The sequence below is a fragment of the Trichomycterus rosablanca genome, chromosome 1 (assembly GCF_030014385.1).
Source record: "Trichomycterus rosablanca isolate fTriRos1 chromosome 1, fTriRos1.hap1, whole genome shotgun sequence".
Lineage (NCBI taxonomy): Eukaryota > Metazoa > Chordata > Actinopteri > Siluriformes > Trichomycteridae > Trichomycterus > Trichomycterus rosablanca.
The window spans coordinates 11654694-11677457 of NC_085988.1; the positions used below are offsets into that span (position 1 = coordinate 11654694).

The window sequence follows — 22764 nt, forward strand, 5'->3', positions numbered from 1 at the left end:
ATGTTTTGAGCTACAAAGCCCCGAAATCGCCTCAGGCGCAGTTCGGGGTAACAGACGGCTCCTTCATCAGCCGCAGCTAGAGCCAATCTGTTAAAGCACACAAAAGGGTGCGGATTCGAACCGGGGAGGCTGGCAGGACAGCCGCGCAGTTAGCGGTGTCGCCACCCAGCGGTTGCTGAATCCCAGAATAAATATTTTTAAGCTACCGAAAACCCCGAAATCGCCACTGGCGAAGTTCGGGGGAAACAGAGGGCTCCGTCATCAGCCGCAGCTAGAGCCACCCTGTTATGAGAACTGAGTGAAGAAAACCGGTTAACAAAACAGTTACCCAAGCTCCTAGTGCGGATTCGAACCGGGGGTGCTGGCAGACCAACCGAGTGTCTTACCGAGACGCCACCCACCGGCTGCCGAATACCACAGCTAGATCAGCTAGGTAGACATTAGCGGTGAGGGGACCAGCGCCGTGTCACGGGGCTGGCTTCACCCGCTAATGCTAAATGCTAACGGGCAAAATAAAAACAGTACGAGGACTGCACGACATCGCACCACGCTACTTCTAAGAAGGTAAAAGAAAAGCTAATTACCTCAACCTTGCAGTCTACACACCCTGATGGCCTAATGCCACCGGGGGTACCTCTAAAACTACAAAAGAAGCGTGGGGGAGCCGTCAGCAGTCCCCACGGACACCGCAGTGCCCAAAACAAAAGGAGCAAACAAGACAAAAGGTGCGACACCTGCAGCCAGGCGGCGTACCCTTAAATAAGGGAGCCGCAGCTGCAGGTCGTCCACCCTAACGAGCTGGCCTAGTATTAAAGGCCTAGCTCTGTACTGCTCTGTAAGGCCTGTGACGTCAGGGAAGAGTGGTAAGTCCCACAAACGCCACAGAACCATTACAGTACCCTCTCCTTAAAGGGACCTCTCCTGAGGTCCCTAGCCAGCGGTCCAGTTCCCCCAGGTTGCTACTGGCAACCGGGGGATTCCCCCAGGTTGCTATAAGCAACCAGGGAGTGCCCCCCCAAAAAAATTATTGGGAGAGAATGGGGGTCCTCCACTGAGTCCAGAAATGGTCACACCTTTCTGTCACGTGGGAGAGAAAGGACTCAAATGCGGAGGTTTTAAATAAATAAAAGTTTATTTATAAACAGAAAAACACAGAACATCACACACAAGACAAAACTCAAAAACAAACATAAGGAACCCCGATGGACTTTAGCTGGGGAGTGCAGGCAGCAACAAAAAGAAAAGAAGAAAACTAAAAGACGCTGGGCGCGAACCCCGGCCGCTCGGGTGAGAGCCGGGCGCGTAACCAGCGCGCTGCTGCAGCGGGGGAAAGCAGATGACTTCATGCGCTTAAGGCGCTACAATTATTTTTGGCTACAAAGCCTCGAAATCGCCTCAGGCGCAGTTCGAGGTAACAGACGGCTCCGTTATCAGCCGCAGCTAGAGCCAATCTGTTAAAGCACACGAAAAGGGTGCAGATTCGAACCGGGTGAGCTGGCAGAACGGCCACGCGCTTGGCGGTGCCGCCACCCAGCGGTTGCAGAATCCCAGACTACATGTTTTGAGCTACAAAGCCCCGAAATCGCCTCAGGCGCAGTTCGGGGTAACAGACGGCTCCTTCATCAGCCGCAGCTAGAGCCAATCTGTTAAAGCACACAAAAGGGTGCGGATTCGAACCGGGGAGGCTGGCAGGACAGCCGCGCAGTTAGCGGTGTCGCCACCCAGCGGTTGCTGAATCCCAGAATAAATATTTTTAAGCTACCGAAAACCCCGAAATCGCCACTGGCGAAGTTCGGGGGAAACAGAGGGCTCCGTCATCAGCCGCAGCTAGAGCCACCCTGTTATGAGAACTGAGTGAAGAAAACCGGTTAACAAAACAGTTACCCAAGCTCCTAGTGCGGATTCGAACCGGGGGTGCTGGCAGACCAACCGAGTGTCTTACCGAGACGCCACCCACCGGCTGCCGAATACCACAGCTAGATCAGCTAGGTAGACATTAGCGGTGAGGGGACCAGCGCCGTGTCACGGGGCTGGCTTCACCCGCTAATGCTAAATGCTAACGGGCAAAATAAAAACAGTACGAGGACTGCACGACATCGCACCACGCTACTTCTAAGAAGGTAAAAGAAAAGCTAATTACCTCAACCTTGCAGTCTACACACCCTGATGGCCTAATGCCACCGGGGGTACCTCTAAAACTACAAAAGAAGCGTGGGGGAGCCGTCAGCAGTCCCCACGGACACCGCAGTGCCCAAAACAAAAGGAGCAAACAAGACAAAAGGTGCGACACCTGCAGCCAGGCGGCGTACCCTTAAATAAGGGAGCCGCAGCTGCAGGTCGTCCACCCTAACGAGCTGGCCTAGTATTAAAGGCCTAGCTCTGTACTGCTCTGTAAGGCCTGTGACGTCAGGGAAGAGTGGTAAGTCCCACAAACGCCACAGAACCATTACACATTCTGGCTCTAATAAACTCGTCTTAATAAAATTTTATAGTTTATCTCAGAAAATAGTTTCTGTCCTATTAAAAGAGTTAAAGAGATATTGGAGAAGATGGCCTATGCAAGGCAGAGTCAGTGTATGATGCTCTTCCTCACCCACTTTCTTTAAAACGTCGTTATAACCACTGAATTTGTCACGAACGGGGGCTATAGGCGAGACAAAGAGGGGTGGACACACATGCAGAGATGCAAACAAACTAAGAATTTATCTCACAGAGCCAAAACAAGCCACCATAGTGGTCCAACAAAACAGTTCCCACTCTAGTGCTCCAGTGCACCTCTTAAATAGAGGGCAGCTGGAGCCAATTAGTCCTGGGGAACCAATCATGAGCTAGGGCGTGGCAGGAGACAGTGTGTGCTCAGGAGAGGGGGCGTGGCACACAGGAGCACCAGAGCACACAGAGGCGAAGTGTTACAGAATTCAATATTTGAAGAGATGTCTACATATTTTTGGCCAAATTGTATTTTCACATAAACAAATGTATAAATTAGTGGCTTTTGGAGCTAAAACCAGCTGCTAAAAGAAGAACAAAAATAAGCCAAATTAACAATGAAGTTATGTTAAAGAGTCGTGTATCTTGGCGGGCAGAGGGGGCACAGAGGCGCAGATGATTGTTGTGTCAGTCTCTCGATTGACAATCACCTGCGTCTCGTAGGAGTTCATTTGCTCCAGGTTTTGTCAGCTCCTTTGTTTCACTTGATCCACCCCCAGTCTTGCAGCATTTTGGGCCTCGAGATGGAGCCACACTGGGAGAGCGGATTGCCCCAGTAGGCGGTGTGATGTCCTTTTGCTGAAGCGGAACCACCCATACATCCTCTTCACGCATGAAAGGCGTAGTAAGAATGAGCTTCAGAGTTCCGTGTCCCTTCTGTTTCCGAGGGCGTGTGACGTGTTCTCATATCTGCACTATCTCTTATCTATCCACTTTCTCCGCTGCGTGTTGTGAATGTTTTTCTGTCTTTCATTTAATACTTTGTTTCTATTAATTTCGCCACCGATTATTTTGAATTTTGTCCTCTATTTTAGTGGCTTTTCAGTAACAGTATTATTCTACCCTGATTAAATATCTGCACATGGGTTCTGAGTCCATTTAGGTGTATGGGATCTGCCCATGCTGGTTGTAGCTGGTCTGTTATTCCAGTTTGCTAGGGTTTTGAAAACCTGGCATAACACAAGCTTTGGGAAAGGAGCTAAACCAGCTCAAACCCAAAATAAAAAGTTTTATGGGACAGAAGTGACAGACAGAATAATAATAAAATATATAGTACAGTCACTGTTCTAGTGTTTTAAATAAAATATATATATAAAAGAGTCACTGTTCTGGTTTACACGTCAAAATGTTCCATCCCAAACTGTTTTGATCCTAGACTCAGGTATGCCAGTGTCATGCAGGTGGTCTGTCAGATTTGCACATTTGTAGCTGGATTCCAGTCGCTTTGCAGATTTTCCCAGCACTGGTGTTAAGAGGCTTGGTCAGCGTGATGCTTCGTCCAGCCATTTCAAATGAATGAGTGAAAATCTGTGAGTCAACACTACCATCTACTGTTCTAGGACTAAATCATCATCAGGAGTTCTGTGTTGGCAGGAGTGCCAGCTCCAGATTCAACACTGAGCATCTGTAGAGGTGAGAAAGAGACAGACAATACATTAGAAAATATATATTACTTTTATTATTGTTCAAGATTTAATATGGACAGTGATGGCTTAGCTGGTCTTAGATCCTAACAACCCTTGACTGGTCATGCTGGTTCTAATTGATCTGGTTTATTAGTCTTGGAGGACTGCTGTATTCTGGACAGCTCGACCAGTCAAAAACAAGGATTTCAGACTGGGAGAGAAGCTAAACCAGCCTACAGGAGCTTTTGTGTTTTTTTTTGTCATCCTAATAGTATTATCATTAGTAGCGGTATTATTAATGCTATTCTAACTATACTATATATTATTATACTATAGTATTATACTATACTGTATACATTATTACACTATATATAATATTGTGTTTTAACTTCATATTTGTTATACAGGGAGTCCCTGTATATCCCACTCATATTGTATTTTCTATTTATTGTTTTTTATGGTTATGGTAGTTGTGATGAATGTTTTTTTTGTAGTTATCTATCTGTCTGTCTGTCTGTCTATCTATCTATCTATCTATCTATCTATCTATCTATCTATCTATCTATCTATCTATCTATCTATCTGTCTATCTATCTGTCTGTGTTAGTCTGTCTATCTGTCTGTCTGTCTATCTATCTATCATCTATCTATTTCTCTATCTAACTTTATCTGTCTGTCTCTCTATCTGTCTATCTATCTGTCTGTCTATTTATCTGTCTGCCTATCTATATATCTATCTGTCTGTCTGTCCGTCCGTCCGTCCGTCCGTCCATCCATCCATCCATTTATCTGTCTGTCTGTCTATCTATTTATCTGTCTGTCTGTGTGTCTATCTATCTATCTATCTGTCTGTCTATCTATCTAAATATATGTCTATCTATCTATCTATCTATCTATCTATCTATCTATCTATCTATCTATCTATCTATCTATCTATCTATCTATCTGTCTATCTATCTGTCTGTGTTAGTCTGTCTATCTGTCTGTCTGTCTATCTATCTATCATCTATCTATTTCTCTATCTAACTTTATCTGTCTGTCTCTCTATCTGTCTATCTATCTGTCTGTCTATTTATCTGTCTGCCTATCTATATATCTATCTGTCTGTCTGTCCGTCCGTCCGTCCGTCCGTCCATCCATCCATCCATTTATCTGTCTGTCTGTCTATCTATTTATCTGTCTGTCTGTGTGTCTATCTATCTATCTATCTGTCTGTCTATCTATCTAAATATATGTCTATCTATCTATCTATCTATCTATCTATCTATCTATCTATCTATCTATCTATCTATCTATCTATCTATCTATCTATCTATCTCTCTGTCTGTGTTAGTCTGTATGTCTATCTGTCTGTCTGTCTATCTATCTATCATCTATCTATCTCTCTATCTGACTATCTGACTATCTGTCTGTCTCTTTCTGTCTGTCTATCTATCTGTCTCTCTCTCTATCTGTCTGTCTGTCTCTGCCTGTCCGTCTGTCTGTCTATCTATCTATCTATCTATCTATCTATCTATCTATCTATCTATCTATCTATCTATCTGTCTGCTTGTCTGTCTGTCTATCTATCTATCTGTCTATGTGTCTGTCTGTCTATCTGTCCGTCTGTCTATCTATCTATCTAAAGTCCAGTTGCTGCATTTGGGGAATTCATAGAGGGATCCAAACTTTTGGGATCATGTTGTTCAGGCTGTATTTGAACACTACAGTACTAAGAAGAACATGAATTTGCTCATGTATATTTCACATACTCTGTAGGAGGTCCGATGTTGTGTTTTAAACTTTCTGTTTCCCAATTTTGACTTGACACCCCTGTAATTAACGTAATACTGCAAGCTACACAAAGCATCACCTGGACAGCCCTGATCTATGACGGGGTTTATTACAAGCATTAATCAAAGCAAATATGACATGAATAGTACTTACCATCTTTTATTACCATCCTCTATAATAATGGATCATCTCTCTTTTTTCGAGTTCCAGGAGGATGTTGAATTCAGCGGACCCACGGTGCACACCCCCGTTGAGATTGGGGCGATGCCTTTTTTCAAAGTAATGTAACCATTTTCCTTCTTTGTTGGCCCCGAATCCAAACACATTCACCTGCGATGTGGACAAAACGTGGACTTAAAAACTGCTGTAAGATGCTGGGGTAAAGTTGGGGTAAATTATGCTATCCCACTACCACTGGGATCCAGGGTATGAACCAATAACAGTGTTATCGGTCAGTCAGGTGTCTACCTATTACATGACTGACTATGTCTGTTGCGGTGGGGGTGTTACTACGTTCCATACCCACCATAATCCTAGATAAAGTGGTGATAAAACATTAGAATAAAGAACACATATGAACAAAAGTATGTAGACACGCCTTATAATAATCCCGCTCTAGTGTTTCAACCACACCCAGGGCTAACGGGCGTATAAAATACATTTTATGCTTCCAGCTTTGTGGCAGCATTTTTGGGGACGGTCATTTCCCATTTCTCTGTTCACAAAGGGTTGAACTACCCATTGATAGCCCAAAGCTCTACCCACTAGGCTATAGTTGTCACAATTTAGCAAACTGCTCCCAGTGCCTGTAACAACCAAGAACAACCAAGAAACCCAGTTCCAGCTGGGGGCAGCAATAACTTAGTCGGCACCCCAGCACGGGTCCATTAGTGGGGTCCGCTCTGAAAAAGGAACATCACTATCGTGCAGGGCGGTTCCATCGTCAGGACAGAGTGCCAATGTCTATAACCATGAAAAATTGGACTAAAGCAAGCACAGAAGGGAGGGAGACTAAGAAGGTAACCATAAGTTAGCGAGTACCAGGTGACTAGCAATTTGACAGAAATGAAACCAAGAGCTAAACTAGCCCAAAACCTGGGACTAAACCAGGAGCTCAACCAGCCCAAACCAAGAGCTGAAACAAGCCCAGAACCTGGGGCTAAACCAAGAGCAAAACCGGCCCAAACCAAGAGCTAAACCAGGAGCTAGACCAGCCCAAAACCTGGAACTAGACCAAGGGCTAAACCAGCCCAAAACCTGAAGCTAGACCAGGAGCTAAACCAGCCCAAAACCTGGAGCTAAACCAGCCCAAAACCTGGATCTAAACCAGGAGCTAAACCAGCCCAAAACCTGGAGCTAAACCAGCCCAAAACCTGGATCTAAACCAGAAGCTAAACCAGCCCAAAACCTAGAACTAAACCAAGGGCTAAACCATCTCAAAACCTGAAGCTAGACCAGCCCAAAACCTGGATCTAAACCAGAAGCTAAACCAGCCCAAAACCTAGAACTAAACCAAGGGCTAAACCATCTCAAAACCTGAAGCTAGACCAGCCCAAAACCTGGAACTAATCCAAGGGCTAAACCAGCCCAAAACCTGAAGCTAGACCAGCACAAAACTGGAACTAAACCAGGAGCTAAACCAGCCCAAAACCTGAATCTAAACCAGGAGCTAAACCAGCCCAAAACCTGAATCTAAACCAGGAGCTAAACCAGCCCAAAACCTGGAGCTAAACCAGCCCAAAACCTGAATCTAAACCAGGAGCTAAACCAGCCCAAAACCTGGATCTAAACCAGAAGCTAAACTAGCCCAAAACCTGGATCTAAACCAGAAGCTAAACCAGCCCAAAACCTGGATCTAAACCAGAAGCTAAACCAGCCCAAAACCTGAACGAGTCCCCAGCTCTGAATTAACCACTGATTAATCAGATTATAAAGAAAGTGACAGATTGAATTAAACACAATAAATACAATCAACAGAGGACATGAATTTAGTCAGTGGGAACTGGAAAATAGGTTCTGGTCATATGATCATTTTCAGATTAATCATCTGCGTCTCCATTCCCCCTCTGCCGGCCATAACTGGGATGACAGATGAAGTATATTTCTGTAACTAGGTCCTCTCCCAGTAAAAGAACAAACTGGAAAGATTTATTGGAAATAAGCAGGAGGGTGCTACTGCCAAGTGATTCAAGGAAGTCTTCAAGATTCAGTGGATAATGTTGTGATTAAGGCCTGGTCCAGGCTGCACTGTGGTACTTGTCTAGTGTGACCCACAGTTAGTTTACAATTCATATGTATACCTACAAGACACTTTTATTAGCCTAACATGGCCTAACATGTTATTTAACAAATCTATAGGAAAGCAATTGTGTAAAATTATGATCAGTCTTACCTGGTCACAGATGTGCGTGGCCAGCATGAGTATGATGAAGCCGGTTGATGGGTATTTTCCATTTTTCCTCAGCCAACTGTCATAGACATATTTTATAAACTCAGGGTTCAAAATCATCACCTTCAGCAAAAACAAAAGAAAGTGGTGATTAAAATATCAGACCGATACGTTTTACTTATAAAGCAGCTAATGCCAAGTTCACACTACACGACTTTTCAAGTCATCAGGTCGCTGTACAGTTCACACTACACAACTGGATCTCTTGTAATCGGGAGTCTTTCAAGTCGGTGTATATTTCACACTACACGACTGATCGGTGATAGGGGGTTTCACACTACACCATCTATCACCAACTGGAATCGCAGACGAGCTTCTCTGCTCTCCCAAACTACGTTTTGTCACGAAAACAAACACGAGAAGTGACGAGGGGTTAAATGATACCACGTCCAAAAATGCACGTCAACGAGCGATCAAAGCTTGTGCGCTGATGTGCAGCGTAAAATCAAAGAGGAAAAATAAATGAATCTGAGTGGATTTTGCTTGGATTGTTCTATAGTGAGTTGGAGGTTAATACATATTTTTTGCAATGCAGCGTTGGTGTTTTGTAGAGAACGATAAGGTCAGAAATACTGTAAAACTTGTGTGTGTGTGCTGATGTATTCTGATTGTTAGGTAGTTTCTCAAATTCACTCAAAGTCATGTCCCTTAAACTAGACTAGAACTTAACCAGGAGAAGAATCATTCGTTGAATCTCGTATGGGGAAAGCACCCAGACCAGACACCAAGTCAAAGTATGAATGTCTTAGTTTATTTAAATAAAACAGAGTTTTTATAAAGACCAGAAAAGTGTGTGTGTGTGTGTGTGTGTGTGTGTGTGTGTGTGTGAGAGAGAGAGAGAGAGAGAGAGAGAGAGAGAGAGAGAGAGAGAGAGAGAGAGAGAGAGTTTAGGCTAAACCACATGAGAAAATTTTAGAGAGAAGGCTAGTTTTGATCAACAAGAGCAAAACTTAGCCAAAACAACTTTCAGAACTGCATTCTCAGCTCAAAAGCGGTGAAAAAAGCAGAAATACTAATCATACCATAAGTATATGGACATAAGTGTAACTAAGATCTAACACTCATATAAACTATATTAAGCCCCTGTACCACCTTTTTAGGTGTTTTGATCACCGAGCGAACGCCGAGGTGCTCCCGAGCCGGCAAATCTAGCGCCGACCAGTCGCCGAGCGAAAATCATGGCAAAAATCGTGTAGTGTGAACTAGGCATTATTTACTTTCATGTAGGGAAGAGCAGTGTGTCATGATTTATGAGGTGAATGTATCATCAATATGCTTTGACGACTAAATGATTTTGTGTTAATTAGTTAATCATGTGCATGTGAAAACCCACTACAGTTTATAGGTGAATAAAAAGTCATTTTATTAATGTAATAAACTTTAATGAAGTCTGGGGTTTTTGTTCAGAAACAATTATATAATAAGAAAACAGAATTCCCCCTCTCACTGCACTCTCTGGCTTTTTGTAATGTACAGAAAAATATAAAAGAACAATTATTTTTTTCATTGAAAGGTTTTTGTTCATAAACAATAATATAATAAAGCTACATTTATTCCTTTCACTGCACTTCTTCTCTGGCTTAAAACAAAGTACAGTACAACATTATAACTGAAGAACAAATGTTTTAAAACTTGAAAACTCTTTTTTTTATTATTTAATTATTATTTTATTTAAGTCCCTGACGTAAAATATCCACTTGCTCTCTCTGCCGTTCACTTACTGCTGTATGTACAGTATTTTCTCTCAGTGGCGCTTAGTCACGTGACGGCACGACAATAAAACACAGCGGAGCAGAGAGGAGCAAAGTGCGAATGTAAGATGTGAAAGAGCGATGTTTGCACACACACACACACACACGTCTATTTTTTTTTATAAAACGGGAGGAACGTACTGAATGTAGCGGAGAAAAAACTCAAACTAAAGTATCGATCCCATCACGCTAGTATCGATCCGATACCAATATCAACTTTGGTATCGATACTATCGATATTTGGATCGATCCACCCACCACTACTGCTGAGCTACCTCTGCCTTACATGTCACTGTCAGAGATGTGGCCTTTGTACCAGTCAGTCTTAGTAAAGTATGCATGCTATCTAAACCTCTAGAGAAGGAGGATTTGCCTCTGGACCTGTTAGTCTTTGTGACGGAGGCAAGGCCCCTGTACCTGTCTGTCAGACAGCAATTTTCTACTGTTTGACTTGGCAGCATTATCATCATCTGTGGGTATTTAATTAACTGTCATAGTTTTACTGACGCCAAGCCACTTTATTGGCTGGTATCTACAGACTGTGTAGAAACAAACAATCTGACCACAAATCAGACGTGTTCTCATTAAAAAAGGGCAGTAGTAGCTCAGTGGTTAGGGTACTGGACTAGTAATCAGAAGGTTGCCGGTTCAAGCCCCACCATTGTCAAGTTGCCACTGTTGAGCCCCTGAGCAAGGCCCTTAACCCTTGATTGCTCAACATTGTGTTCAGTCATAATTGTAAGTTGCTTTGGATAAAAGCGTCTGCTAAATGCTGAAAATGTAAATTAAAAATAAAAATCCTGGAAGAAAATCACTCCTCTGTTAATTTCATTCATGTGTAGTCCATCACTGACTGTGCAGTCAACATAACAAGAAAACTGTGCTTGTTCCTTGCAATCGCTGCGGCTGTTTGCAGAGGTTTGAAGCCGTGACAGTGAGTTTCTCTTCCATCTCTGTTAGGAACGATTAACTAGGAACCAAAAACTGAGTGTAGTGTTTTATAATGGCTGAAATAAAGCATGTTACACTCTTCTCAATGCTTGATTCTAATTGGTCATCGCCACACCGCTTCACTCCTAATTTGCATAAAGTTAAACGTTGCTCAACTTTTTTGCGTCGCTAACGTTTGCCCTGCCTCCTGTCGGACAGCCGATCGCTCTGGCGCACAGCATCGCTGCCAGTCTGCATGTAGGGTTAGTCTTAGAGAGGAGGGGTCTGTTCCAAAACCTAGTGAGCTGCCTTGCTGCCTACTACCTACCTGATCAGCTGCCTCTGTACAGGAACAGTTGGACGCTCCCTCGTTATTCAGTCAGATTGTCACTCAGAATTACGGCACACTATGTAGAGAGAGAGCTAGATTTTCAGACAGACCCTGGGTGTGTTCGAAAACCTAGTGATCTCTCTACACAGACACATTTCCCATCATCCTACACTCCTGAGAATCCTACACTCTCTAAATTCTTGGATTCCTTAAAATGCTCCTACTGAGGCGCCTTAATTCTGAGTGACAATCTAACTGAATAATGAGGGAGCGTCCGATGCTGCCTTAGTGCTGAAGGCAATCCCAGCATTCAGTGCGGCACGACTTTTCTCACCAAAGATGTCAAATATAGCAGACGAATAGATGCGGAGCAACCAACGGAGTTCTTTTTTTTTAAATATAAACAACTATTATTGTTTTTTAATTCGTTTAAAGGTGCACAAGTGTATTTATTTGTAAATTTAGGCTTGTCAGCGAACTTTACCGTTTTCGGTACACGAAGGGAGATGTTAGCTGGCATGCTAGCAGGTTGTGCCGCCTCAGCCTGTCAATTTGAATGGTCTGTGGCTAGAGATGGAGACTCGAAGCTGTGACTTGAGTCCGAGTCGCACGTAAGTCACACACACAGCTCAATTCAAATGACATGGTCTCGACTCGTGACTCGCAAAAAATAACTCGTGGACAACAAGAGTCAGCAACATTAGTTACGTGTGACAATTATATATATATACAGGTCCTTCTAAAAAAATTAGCATATTGTGATAAAGTTCATTATTTTCCATAATGTAATGATAAAAATTTAACTTTCATATATTTTAGATTCATTGCACACCAACTGAAATATTTCAGGTCTTTTATTGTTTTAATACTGATGATTTTGGCATACAGCTCATGAAAACCCAAAATTCCTATCTCAAAAAATTAGCATATCATGAAAAGGTTCTCTAAACGAGCTATTAACCTAATCATCTGAATCAACGAATTAACTCTAAACACCTGCAAAAGATTCCTGAGGCTTTTAAAAACTCCCAGCCTGGTTCATTACTCAAAACTGCAATCATGGGTAAGACTGCCGACCTGACTGCTGTCCAGAAGGCCATCATTGACACCCTCAAGCAAGAGGGTAAGACACAGAAAGAAATTTCTGAACGAATAGGCTGTTCCCAGAGTGCTGTATCAAGGCACCTCAGTGGGAGGTCTGTGGGAAGGAAAAAGTGTGGCAGAAAACGCTGCACAACGAGAAGAGGTGACCGGACCCTGAGGAAGATTGTGGAGAAGGGCCGATTCCAGACCTTGGGGGACCTGCGGAAGCAGTGGACTGAGTCTGGAGTAGAAACATCCAGAGCCACCGTGCACAGGCGTGTGCAGGAAATGGGCTACAGGTGCCGCATTCCCCAGGTCAAGCCACTTTTGAACCAGAAACAGCGGCAGAAGCGCCTGACCTGGGCTACAGAGAAGCAGCACTGGACTGTTGCTCAGTGGTCCAAAGTACTGTTTTCGGAAATCAAGGTGCCAGAGTCTGGAGGAAGACTGGGGAGAAGGAAATGCCAAAATGCCTGAAGTCCAGTGTCAAGTACTCACAGTCAGTGATGGTCTGGGGTGCCATGTCAGCTGCTGGTGTTGGTCCACTGTGTTTTATCAAGGGCAGGGTCAATGCATCTGCTGAAAAGCTTTATGGAGATGAAGATTTCATTTTTCAGCACGACCTGGCACCTGCTCACAGTGCCAAAACCACTGGTGAATGGTTTACTGACCATGGTATTACTATGCTCAATTGGCCTGCCAACTCTCCTGACCTGAACCCCATAGAGAATCTGTGGGATATTGTGAAGAGAAAGTTGAGAGACACAAGACCCAACACTCTGGATGAGCTTAAGGCCGCTATCGAAGCATCCTGGGCCTCCATAACACCTCAGCAGTGCCACAGGCTGATTGCCTCCATGCCACGCCGCATTGAAGCAGTCATTTCAGCAAAAGGATTCCCGACCAAGTATTGAGTGCATAACTGAACATAATTATTTGAAGGTTGACTTTTTTTGTATTAAAAACACTTTTCTTTTATTGGTCGGATGAAATATGCTAATTTTTTGAGATAGGAATTTTGGGTTTTCATGAGCTGTATGCCAAAATCATCAGTATTAAAACAATAAAAGACCTGAAATATTTCAGTTGGTGTGCAATGAATCTAAAATATATGAAAGTTAAATTTTTATCATTACATTATGGAAAATAATGAACTTTATCACAATATGCTAATTTTTTGAGAAGGACCTGTATATGATCATTCTGATCGTGTCATTTTCTGCTCTCTAATAACGCTCCCGCCGTCTTAACCTGCAACGCACGCAATAAATGTTCCAGCCAGCTTCCGGCATAGTGATGAAGCGTCGCTCCCTACTCATTACTTTGGATTGGAATCTCACTTAAAATGGTGGAATACCCTATGTAGTGCACTTCACAGGAACAACTGGTGTAAATGGAACGCTCCTACAGAATTGGCGCTAAGGATTGAAAGAACCACTTTCTAAATCAATCAGACCTTCTGATTTTATTTTTTTTTTAGTAAGAAATGCTGTTATTTGCATTTATTCAGTTTGCAGCATCACACAGATGACGTGGTAATGAAACGCTTAATTGGCTCTCTAACGAGTTCGTGTTTTACTTCACAACCGGGAAAGGTTTGGAGGTTTTTAATTATAAGCACATTTACAAAATAACGGATTCCATTCCTAATGGGACACACAGTTGTAAATTTAATAGCATCTGGAAGAACATAAGCTAAGGTAAGCAGTGAATATGGATTTTTTTGCTGTGTTTTGGATTTTGGCCGCTGTGCCGTAATTTGCAATAAAAACAAAACGTCAGTTTAAGCTTTTAACTGGTACCTAGGAAAGTAAAGGCACAAAGTAAAATGGTTAAATACAGTCGCTAATCTGTTGTTGTTTTTTATCTGAATTTACAGATTATTTGTTTATTTCTACGCTACATTTCCAATATATGTTTTGTGTATATTATATTGACTCGTGACTCGACTCGGACTCGTATTTTGTGACTTGTGAACATCTCTGCCTACGGCTAACTGTTTTAGCTTAGTTAGCGAAAACTGATGGAATCGCTGTCTAAGTAGTGCGTTTGAATAACCTGAAGTATAAGTCAATGACTTATTAGAATCTTCTCTATTTAGGCAGCTGCTTAGCAGTAAGACAGCAAGTCAGCTCATTAGGTTTTTGAACACACCCAGTGTTTAATAATGAAATCATGCAACTCACATTCTCTTTCTGTGCTTTTATTGTTCTTCTCACTCTCTTATACGTGCTAAAGGAAACAAAAATGTGATAAAAAAGATCATTAGAACGTGTATATGAACACCAGACCGCCGTTGATTTAAAGCGTACTCTCACCGTGTTATATTTTGGGTGGTGAAGATACTGATGAGCCACTCCAGGTCCAAAACTTTAAACGGCAGCATCAGTAGATGGGTGGAGTTGTCGAAGTCCACGGCGCTCTCGGGGTAGATGGATCGATGCGTGGTTTTTGATCCGACGTCCGTTTCGTAGCCTGCAGTTGGAGCCATGTTCATCCTGTAACACAGATCACACTTTGTCAAGGTTTCACACCTGAATTCAGGACGTCTTTCTGTTTTACTGAATGATAACTGGATCATTTAGTACAGTGGTCCCCAACCGGTAACGGTCCGTGAGCTATTTATTAACAAGCCACACAGAAAGAATAAATATTTAGACCCTAACCCTCATTTTCTATCGTTCGGGAGCGATATTATTAAATAATATTAAATCCTCGCTTCCTCGCTGGTCTGTGAAATTACATCTTATATGAAACCAGTCTGTGGTGCAAAAAAGGTTGGGAATTGCTGATTTAGGACATTTAGGGGTCAAGTCGTGGCCAAAAGTATGTGGACACCTGATTTAAAACCATGGGCATTAACATTAATAGTGTCCTCCCTGCTGACCACCTGACCAGGCAGGTAGCAATACTGAGATTAAATTTGAAAGTTTGAACTCAATAGCAATGCTGGCGTAGCGTATTAGACCGCTGTAACACCCAAGTGCACTGCTATCTGTATTTTAATGCGAGGTGGTGCAGCTGTCTAATACCCTGGAACCCAGCGGTGCAACCGTTCTTGAATGTGTCTGAAGGAGGGTAGGCTGGATGGGGTTGCCACTGGAACAGTCACTCCTAGAGTCGAAGTGGAGGTGAAGGAACACGTGAGTATAGCGTGTCCTCTGTACATGTCATAAGTTCTGCCACTGGCTGGGGAAAAGAAGAGCCTGATGGCTCCACACTTCTCGGAAAAGGCGTGTGCTAGTCTATGGTCCTTTCAGCCAGTATGGATGTCGTACATGAGGCAGAGGTGGTGGGTAATACGATCTAAAGTTTCCAGTAAAGATGGAAGAGGCAGTACCTATAGAGTACTCTACAGTACTCTTCCTCAGTACCTGAATATGAAGTCATGGGTGTCTATTAAAGCGCCGTATTTGGATTCCAGCAGGTTGGCCGAGTTTCCCACCACAGCGCAGGTCCTGCAGCGGTCAGGTCCAGCGTCAGTGTAGTGTTCCTTATCAGGGAACATGGAGAACAGGGGCTCTATGACTGCGCTGTAGTTACTTCTGTTATTCTGAAGTCTCTGCAAAGGTATAAAAAGGTGGATTATTGGTAGTGTGACGAGTGCAGATGTAAACAGAAGCCAGCTTTGATTGCTCTGGACTGAAATGTAAACAAGCGTGTTAGTGTTATTTAGAAGTTTAACTGCGGGGATTTATGTAAGATGTAGTGTAGTCTTTTTAATCTTTATCATAAAATATTAACGTTTACATTTAGGGCAGTTGTAGAGTTGTAGCCTAGTAGTTAAGTTACTGAACTAGTATCTGCAAGGCTGTCACCACTGGGCCCTTGAGCAAGGCCCTTAACCCTCAATTGCTTAGACTGTGTACTGTAATAGTAGTGTAAATCGCTTTGGATAAAAGTGTACACGCTATATAATAACATTCATCACAGTAGGTCTGTACAGGTCAACCAGGTCATGGTAGAATCACCAGAATCAATATTGTTATTACACTAGGAACAATACAGATTCTGGTGATTCTATTGATTCATTATTACACTAGGAACAATACAGATTCTGGTGATTCTATTGATTCATTATTACACTAGGAACAATACAGATTCTGGTGATTCTATTGATTCATTATTACACTAGGAACAATATTGATTCTGGTGATTCTATTGATTCATTATTACACTAGGAACAATATTGATTGTGGTGATTCTATTGGTTCATTATTACACTAGGAACAATATTGATTCTGGTGATTCTATTGATTCATTATTACACTAGGAACAATATTGATTCTGGTGATTCTATTGATTCATTATTACACTAGGAACAATATTGATTCTGGTGATTCTATTGATTCATTATTACACTAGGAACAATATTGATTCTGGTGATTCTATTGATTCATTATTACACTAGGAACAATATTGATTCTGGTGATTCTATTGATTCATTATTACACTAGGAACAATATTGATTCTGGTGATTCTATTGATTCATTATTACACTAGGAACAATACAGATTCTGGTGATTCTATTGATTCATTATTACACTAGGAACAATATTGATTCTGGTGATTCTATTGATTCATTATTACACTAGGAACAATATTGATTCTGGTGATTCTATTGATTCATTATTACACTAGGAACAATATTGATTCTGGTGATTCTATTGATTCATTATTACACTAGGAACAATATTGATTCTGGTGATTCTATTGATTCATTATTACACTAGGAACAATATTGATTCTGGTGATTCTATTGATTCATTATTACACTAGGAACAATATTGATTCTGGTGATTCTATTGATTCATTATTACACTAGGAACAATATTGATTCTGGTGATTCTATTGATTCATTATTACACTAGGAACAATACAGATTCTGGTGATTCTATTGATTCATTATTACACTAGGAACAATATTGATTCTGGTGATTCTATTGATTCATTACTACACTAGGAACAATATTAATTCTGGTGATTCTATTGATTCATTATTACACTAGGAACAATACAGATTCTGGTGATTCTATTGATTCATTATTACACTAGGAACAATATTAATTCTGGTGATTCTATTGATTCATAATTACACTAGGAACAATATTGATTCTGGTGATTCTATTGATTCATTATTACACTAGGAACAATATTAATTCTGGTGATTCTATTGATTCATTATTACACTAGGAACAATATTAATTCTGGTGATTCTATTGATTCATTATTACACTAGGAACAATACAGATTCTGGTGATTGTATTGATTCATTATTACACTAGGAACAATATTGATTCTGGTGATTCTATTGATTCATTATTACACTAGGAACAATATTAATTCTGGTGATTCTATTGATTCATTATTACACTAGGAACAATACAGATTCTGGTGATTCTATTGATTAATTATTACACTAGGAACAATATTAATTCTGGTGATTCTATTGATTCATTATTACACTAGGAACAATATTAATTCTGGTGATTCTATTGATTCATTATTACACTAGGAACAATACAGATTCTGGTGATTGTATTGATTCATTATTACACTAGGAACAATATTGATTCTGGTGATTCTATTGATTCATTATTACACTAGGAACAATATTGATTCTGGTGATTCTATTGGTTCATTATTACACTAGGAACAATATTGATTCTGGTTATTCTATTGATTCATTATTACACTAGGAACAATATTGATTCTGGTGATTCTATTGATTCATTATTACACTAGGAACAATATTGATTCTGGTGATTCTATTGGTTCATTATTACACTAGGAACAATATTGATTCTGGTTATTCTATTGATTCATTATTACACTAGGAACAATATTGATTCTTGTTATTCTATTGATTCATTATTACACTAGAAACAATATTGATTCTGGTGATTCTATTGATTCATTATTACACTAGAAACAATACAGATTCTGGTGATTCTATTGATTCATCATTACACTAGGAACAATATTGATTCTTGTTATTCTATTGATTCATTATTACACTAGAAACAATATTGATTCTGGTGATTCTATTGATTCATTATTACACTAGGAACAATATTGATTCTTGTTATTCTATTGATTCATTATTACACTAGGAACAATATTGATTCTGGTGATTCTATTGATTAATTATTACACTAGGAACAATATTGATTCTGGTGATTCTATTGGTTCATTATTACACTAGGAACAATATTGATTGTGGTGATTCTATTGGTTCATTATTACACTAGGAACAATATTGATTATGGTGATTCTATTGATTCATTATTACATTAGGAACAATATTGATTCTGGTGATTCTATTGGTTCATTATTACACTAGGAACAATATTGATTGTGGTGATTCTATTGGTTCATTATTACACTAGGAACAATATTGATTATGGTGATTCTATTGATTCATTATTACATTAGGAACAATATTGATTCTGGTGATTCTATTGATTCATTATTACACTAGGAACAATATTGATTCTTGTTATTCTATTGATTCATTATTACACTAGGAACAATATTGATTCTGGTGATTCTATTGATTAATTATTACACTAGGAACAATATTGATTCTGGTGATTCTATTAATTCATTATTACACTAGGAACAATATTGATTCTTGTTATTCTATTGGTTCATTATTACACAGAATCAATATTGTTCCTAGTGTAATAATGAACCAATAGAATCACCAGAATCTGTATTATTGCACTAGGAACAATATTGATTCTTGTTATTCTATTGATTCATTATTACACTAGGAACAATATTGATTCTGGTGATTCTATTGATTCATTATTACACTAGGAACAATATTGATTCTGGTGATTCTATTGGTTCATTATTGCACTAGGAACAATATTGATTCTGGTTATTCTATTGATTCATTATTACACTAGGAACAATATTGATTCTGGTGATTCTATTGGTTCATTATTACACTAGGAACAATACAGATTCTGGTGATTCTATTGATTCATTATTACACTAGGAACAATATTGATTCTTGTTATTCTATTAATTCATTATTACACTAGGAACAATATTGATTCTGGTGATTCTATTGATTTATTATTACACTAGGAACAATATTGATTCTGGTGATTCTATTGGTTCATTATTACACTAGGAACAATATTGATTGTGGTGATTCTATTGGTTCATTATTACACTAGGAACAATATTGATTATGGTGATTCTATTGATTCATTATTACATTAGGAACAATATTGATTCTGGTGATTCTATTGATTCATTATTACACTAGGAACAATATTGATTCTTGTTATTCTATTGATTCATTATTACACTAGGAACAATATTGATTCTGGTGATTCTATTGATTAATTATTACACTAGGAACAATATTGATTCTGGTGATTCTATTGATTCATTATTACACTAGGAACAATATTGATTCTTGTTATTCTATTGGTTCATTATTACACAGAATCAATATTGTTCCTAGTGTAATAATGAACCAATAGAATCACCAGAATCTGTATTGTTTCTAGTGTAATAATGAATCAATAGAATCACCAGAATCTGTATTGTTACTAGTGTAATAATGAATCAATAGAATCACCAGAATCTGTATTGTTCTCAATGTAATAATTAATCAATAGAATCACCAGAATCTGTATTGTTCCCAGTGTAATAATGAATTCTAACTCTCTGTAAAAATCAATGTCAGAATCAAAAGACTCAATAGAATCAACAGTCTGGACCCGAGGTCACACATCTTTTTACAATATTATGTACAGTAGCCAGTTAAAGATCACTGACAGTCTTGTATTGGTAATGGATTGACCATAAGGTGCACCTAGTCCTGAAAACATAGTTCAAGTTGGTTAATCCATCCCCATTGGGAAATATTCTTTTTAGAGTTTTCATGTAATTTGGAACACAGTGGTCAGCCACGGTCCATCACTGCTTGTACAGACTGATCATTTAGTGGATCGTGCTTTTATACCTGATCATGATTCCCTCACCTGTTACCAGTTCACTTGCTCACTGTGGAACGATTTTAAAAGGCTGTAACGTGTAAACACTGTTTTTGCCCCCGGCCCAAATTCTAGGTGTGTTTAAATGTACACTCACACTGAAGCTGGTCAGTGTTTGTGTTCATTTGTTTACTATGGAGAATGTGTGTACTTATGTGTGTGTGTGTACTTGTGAAGTGTGGGTGTGTTAGGGGATGTGTGTATGTGTTTGTGTCAGGTGTTGGCAGATACATGTGTGAGAGAGCTCCACACTGGCAGCACTCTATACACACACCTGCCACCAGGTGAGGGACAGTGGGTGACCATGTCCCATACACACACACACACACTGATTGTTATTACTACCTCGTTACTGTAAATATTATAATTTTTATTGTTATAATTTTGCATAATAGTTTTATTAATATTTTATTTTATTTATTATTTCTCTGTAACTGAGCTTTGGCAATAAGAATGTCTTTATTTGTCATGCCAATAAAGCTTCTTTTGATTTTGAGAGTGTTTAGGGAGGTGTGTGTGTGGGGGGGGGGGGGGGGCATCTATTGATAATGCCAATTATTCACTCACTCACTTATTTACTTAGTTATTCATGTACTAATTCACTCAGTTATTCTCTAAATTACTCATTAACATGTTGACTCCCATCTGTTGGCAGTTTAAAGCAGCCAGTCCTCATTCCACAAAGTGGAAAGAAACCGGTGAAAACACTCAAAGAGAACATACCAAACTCCTCACAGTAAGTAACTGGAGGCAGAGACAGAACGGATATTTCCTTTACGGGTGCTCACATGCGTTGTCAGACTTGTATAAACTGTAATAAAATTACTACTGCAGGGAGAGATTTAGTGCACATTGTTTAATGCTTAACACACAATTGATTTATAAATCTCACAGTCCTGCCTTTCATCTCTGCCAGCTCAAACACCCTCCCGGTAACAAACACCATGACGTGTTCTAACTGGTATTAAGGTTTAAAACTACTTACACAAGAGCTTTTGTTTCTTCAACGCTCGTCCAACTGGTCGAGAAGTTATTGTAGTATATCAATAAAATATGGTTACTGATCTAAGTGTGTGTGTGTGTGTGTGTGTGTGTGTGATGATGATGCAACACTTAAGGTGCCAATCCATCACAGAGCTTCACCCATTCATTCATTCATTCAATCATTCACCTCTTCACTCACTCACGCACCTATTCATTCACTTATTCACTCACTTACTCATTCACTCACCTATTCACTCACTTACCTATTTATTCAAACTCACTCACTCACCTATTCACTCATTCACCTACGTACTCACTCAATCACCTATTCACTCACTTACTCACCTATTCACTCACTCACCTATTCATTTAAGCACTCATTCACTCACTCACCTATTCATTCAAACACTCATTTACTTAACTAATAATTCAAACATTCATTCACTCACTTATGCATTCACTTATTCACTCACTCACTTACTCATTTACTACTTTACTTATTCACTTACTTAATCACTTGCTCACCCACTCACTTATTTATTCACAAATTCATTTACTTACATGCATACTCATTCACCCACTCACTCACATATTCACCTGCTTACTTATTCATTCACTTTTTTACTTGCTCACTCACTTATTCACTCATTCACTTATTTATTTACTAATGAATTCACTTATCCACTTATTCAGTCACTAACTAATTTACTCACTTATTTATTTACTAATGAATTCACTTATCCACTTACTCAATCACTAATTTATTCACTCACTCACTTATTTACTTACTATTTCATTCATCTTTTTACAATGCCAATTATTCACTCACTCACCTATTCATTCAAACACTCATTTACTTAACTAATAATTCAAACATTCATTCACTCACTTATGCATTCACTTATTCACTCACTCACGTACTCATTTACTACTTTACTTATTCACTTACTTAATCACTTGCTCACCCACTCACTTATTTATTCACAAATTCATTTACTTACATGCATACTCATTCACCCACTCACTCACATATTCACCTGCTTACTTATTCATTCACTTTTTTACTTGCTCACTCACTTATTTACTCATTCACTTATTTATTTACTAATGAATTCACTTATCCACTTATTCAGTCACTAACTTATTTACTCACTTATTTATTTACTAATGAATTCACTTATCCACTTACTCAATCACTAATTTATTCACTCACTCACTTATTTACTTACTATTTCATTCATCTTTTTACAATGCCAATTATTCACTCACTCACTTATTTACTTAGTTATTCATGTACTAATTCACTCAGTTATTCTCTAAATTACTCATT

At 39.7% G+C, this 22764-nt stretch overlaps 1 protein-coding gene across 1 annotated transcript in view; it reads right to left on the reverse strand.

Annotated features, from left to right (window-relative positions):
* Nucleotides 1-6050: 6050 nt before the first annotated feature.
* Nucleotides 6051-22764, reverse strand: part of LOC134304412 (CMP-N-acetylneuraminate-beta-galactosamide-alpha-2,3-sialyltransferase 1-like) — a 20624-nt gene continuing 3910 nt past the window's right edge. The window contains exons 3-7 of the mRNA XM_062990072.1: nucleotides 15807-15994; nucleotides 14751-14930; nucleotides 14619-14664; nucleotides 8281-8400; nucleotides 6051-6218 (exon numbers count right to left, since the gene is read on the reverse strand). Of these exons, the coding sequence (XP_062846142.1) occupies nucleotides 6051-6218; nucleotides 8281-8400; nucleotides 14619-14664; nucleotides 14751-14930; nucleotides 15807-15994 (702 nt within the window). The remainder of the gene's footprint in view (nucleotides 6219-8280; nucleotides 8401-14618; nucleotides 14665-14750; nucleotides 14931-15806; nucleotides 15995-22764) is intronic.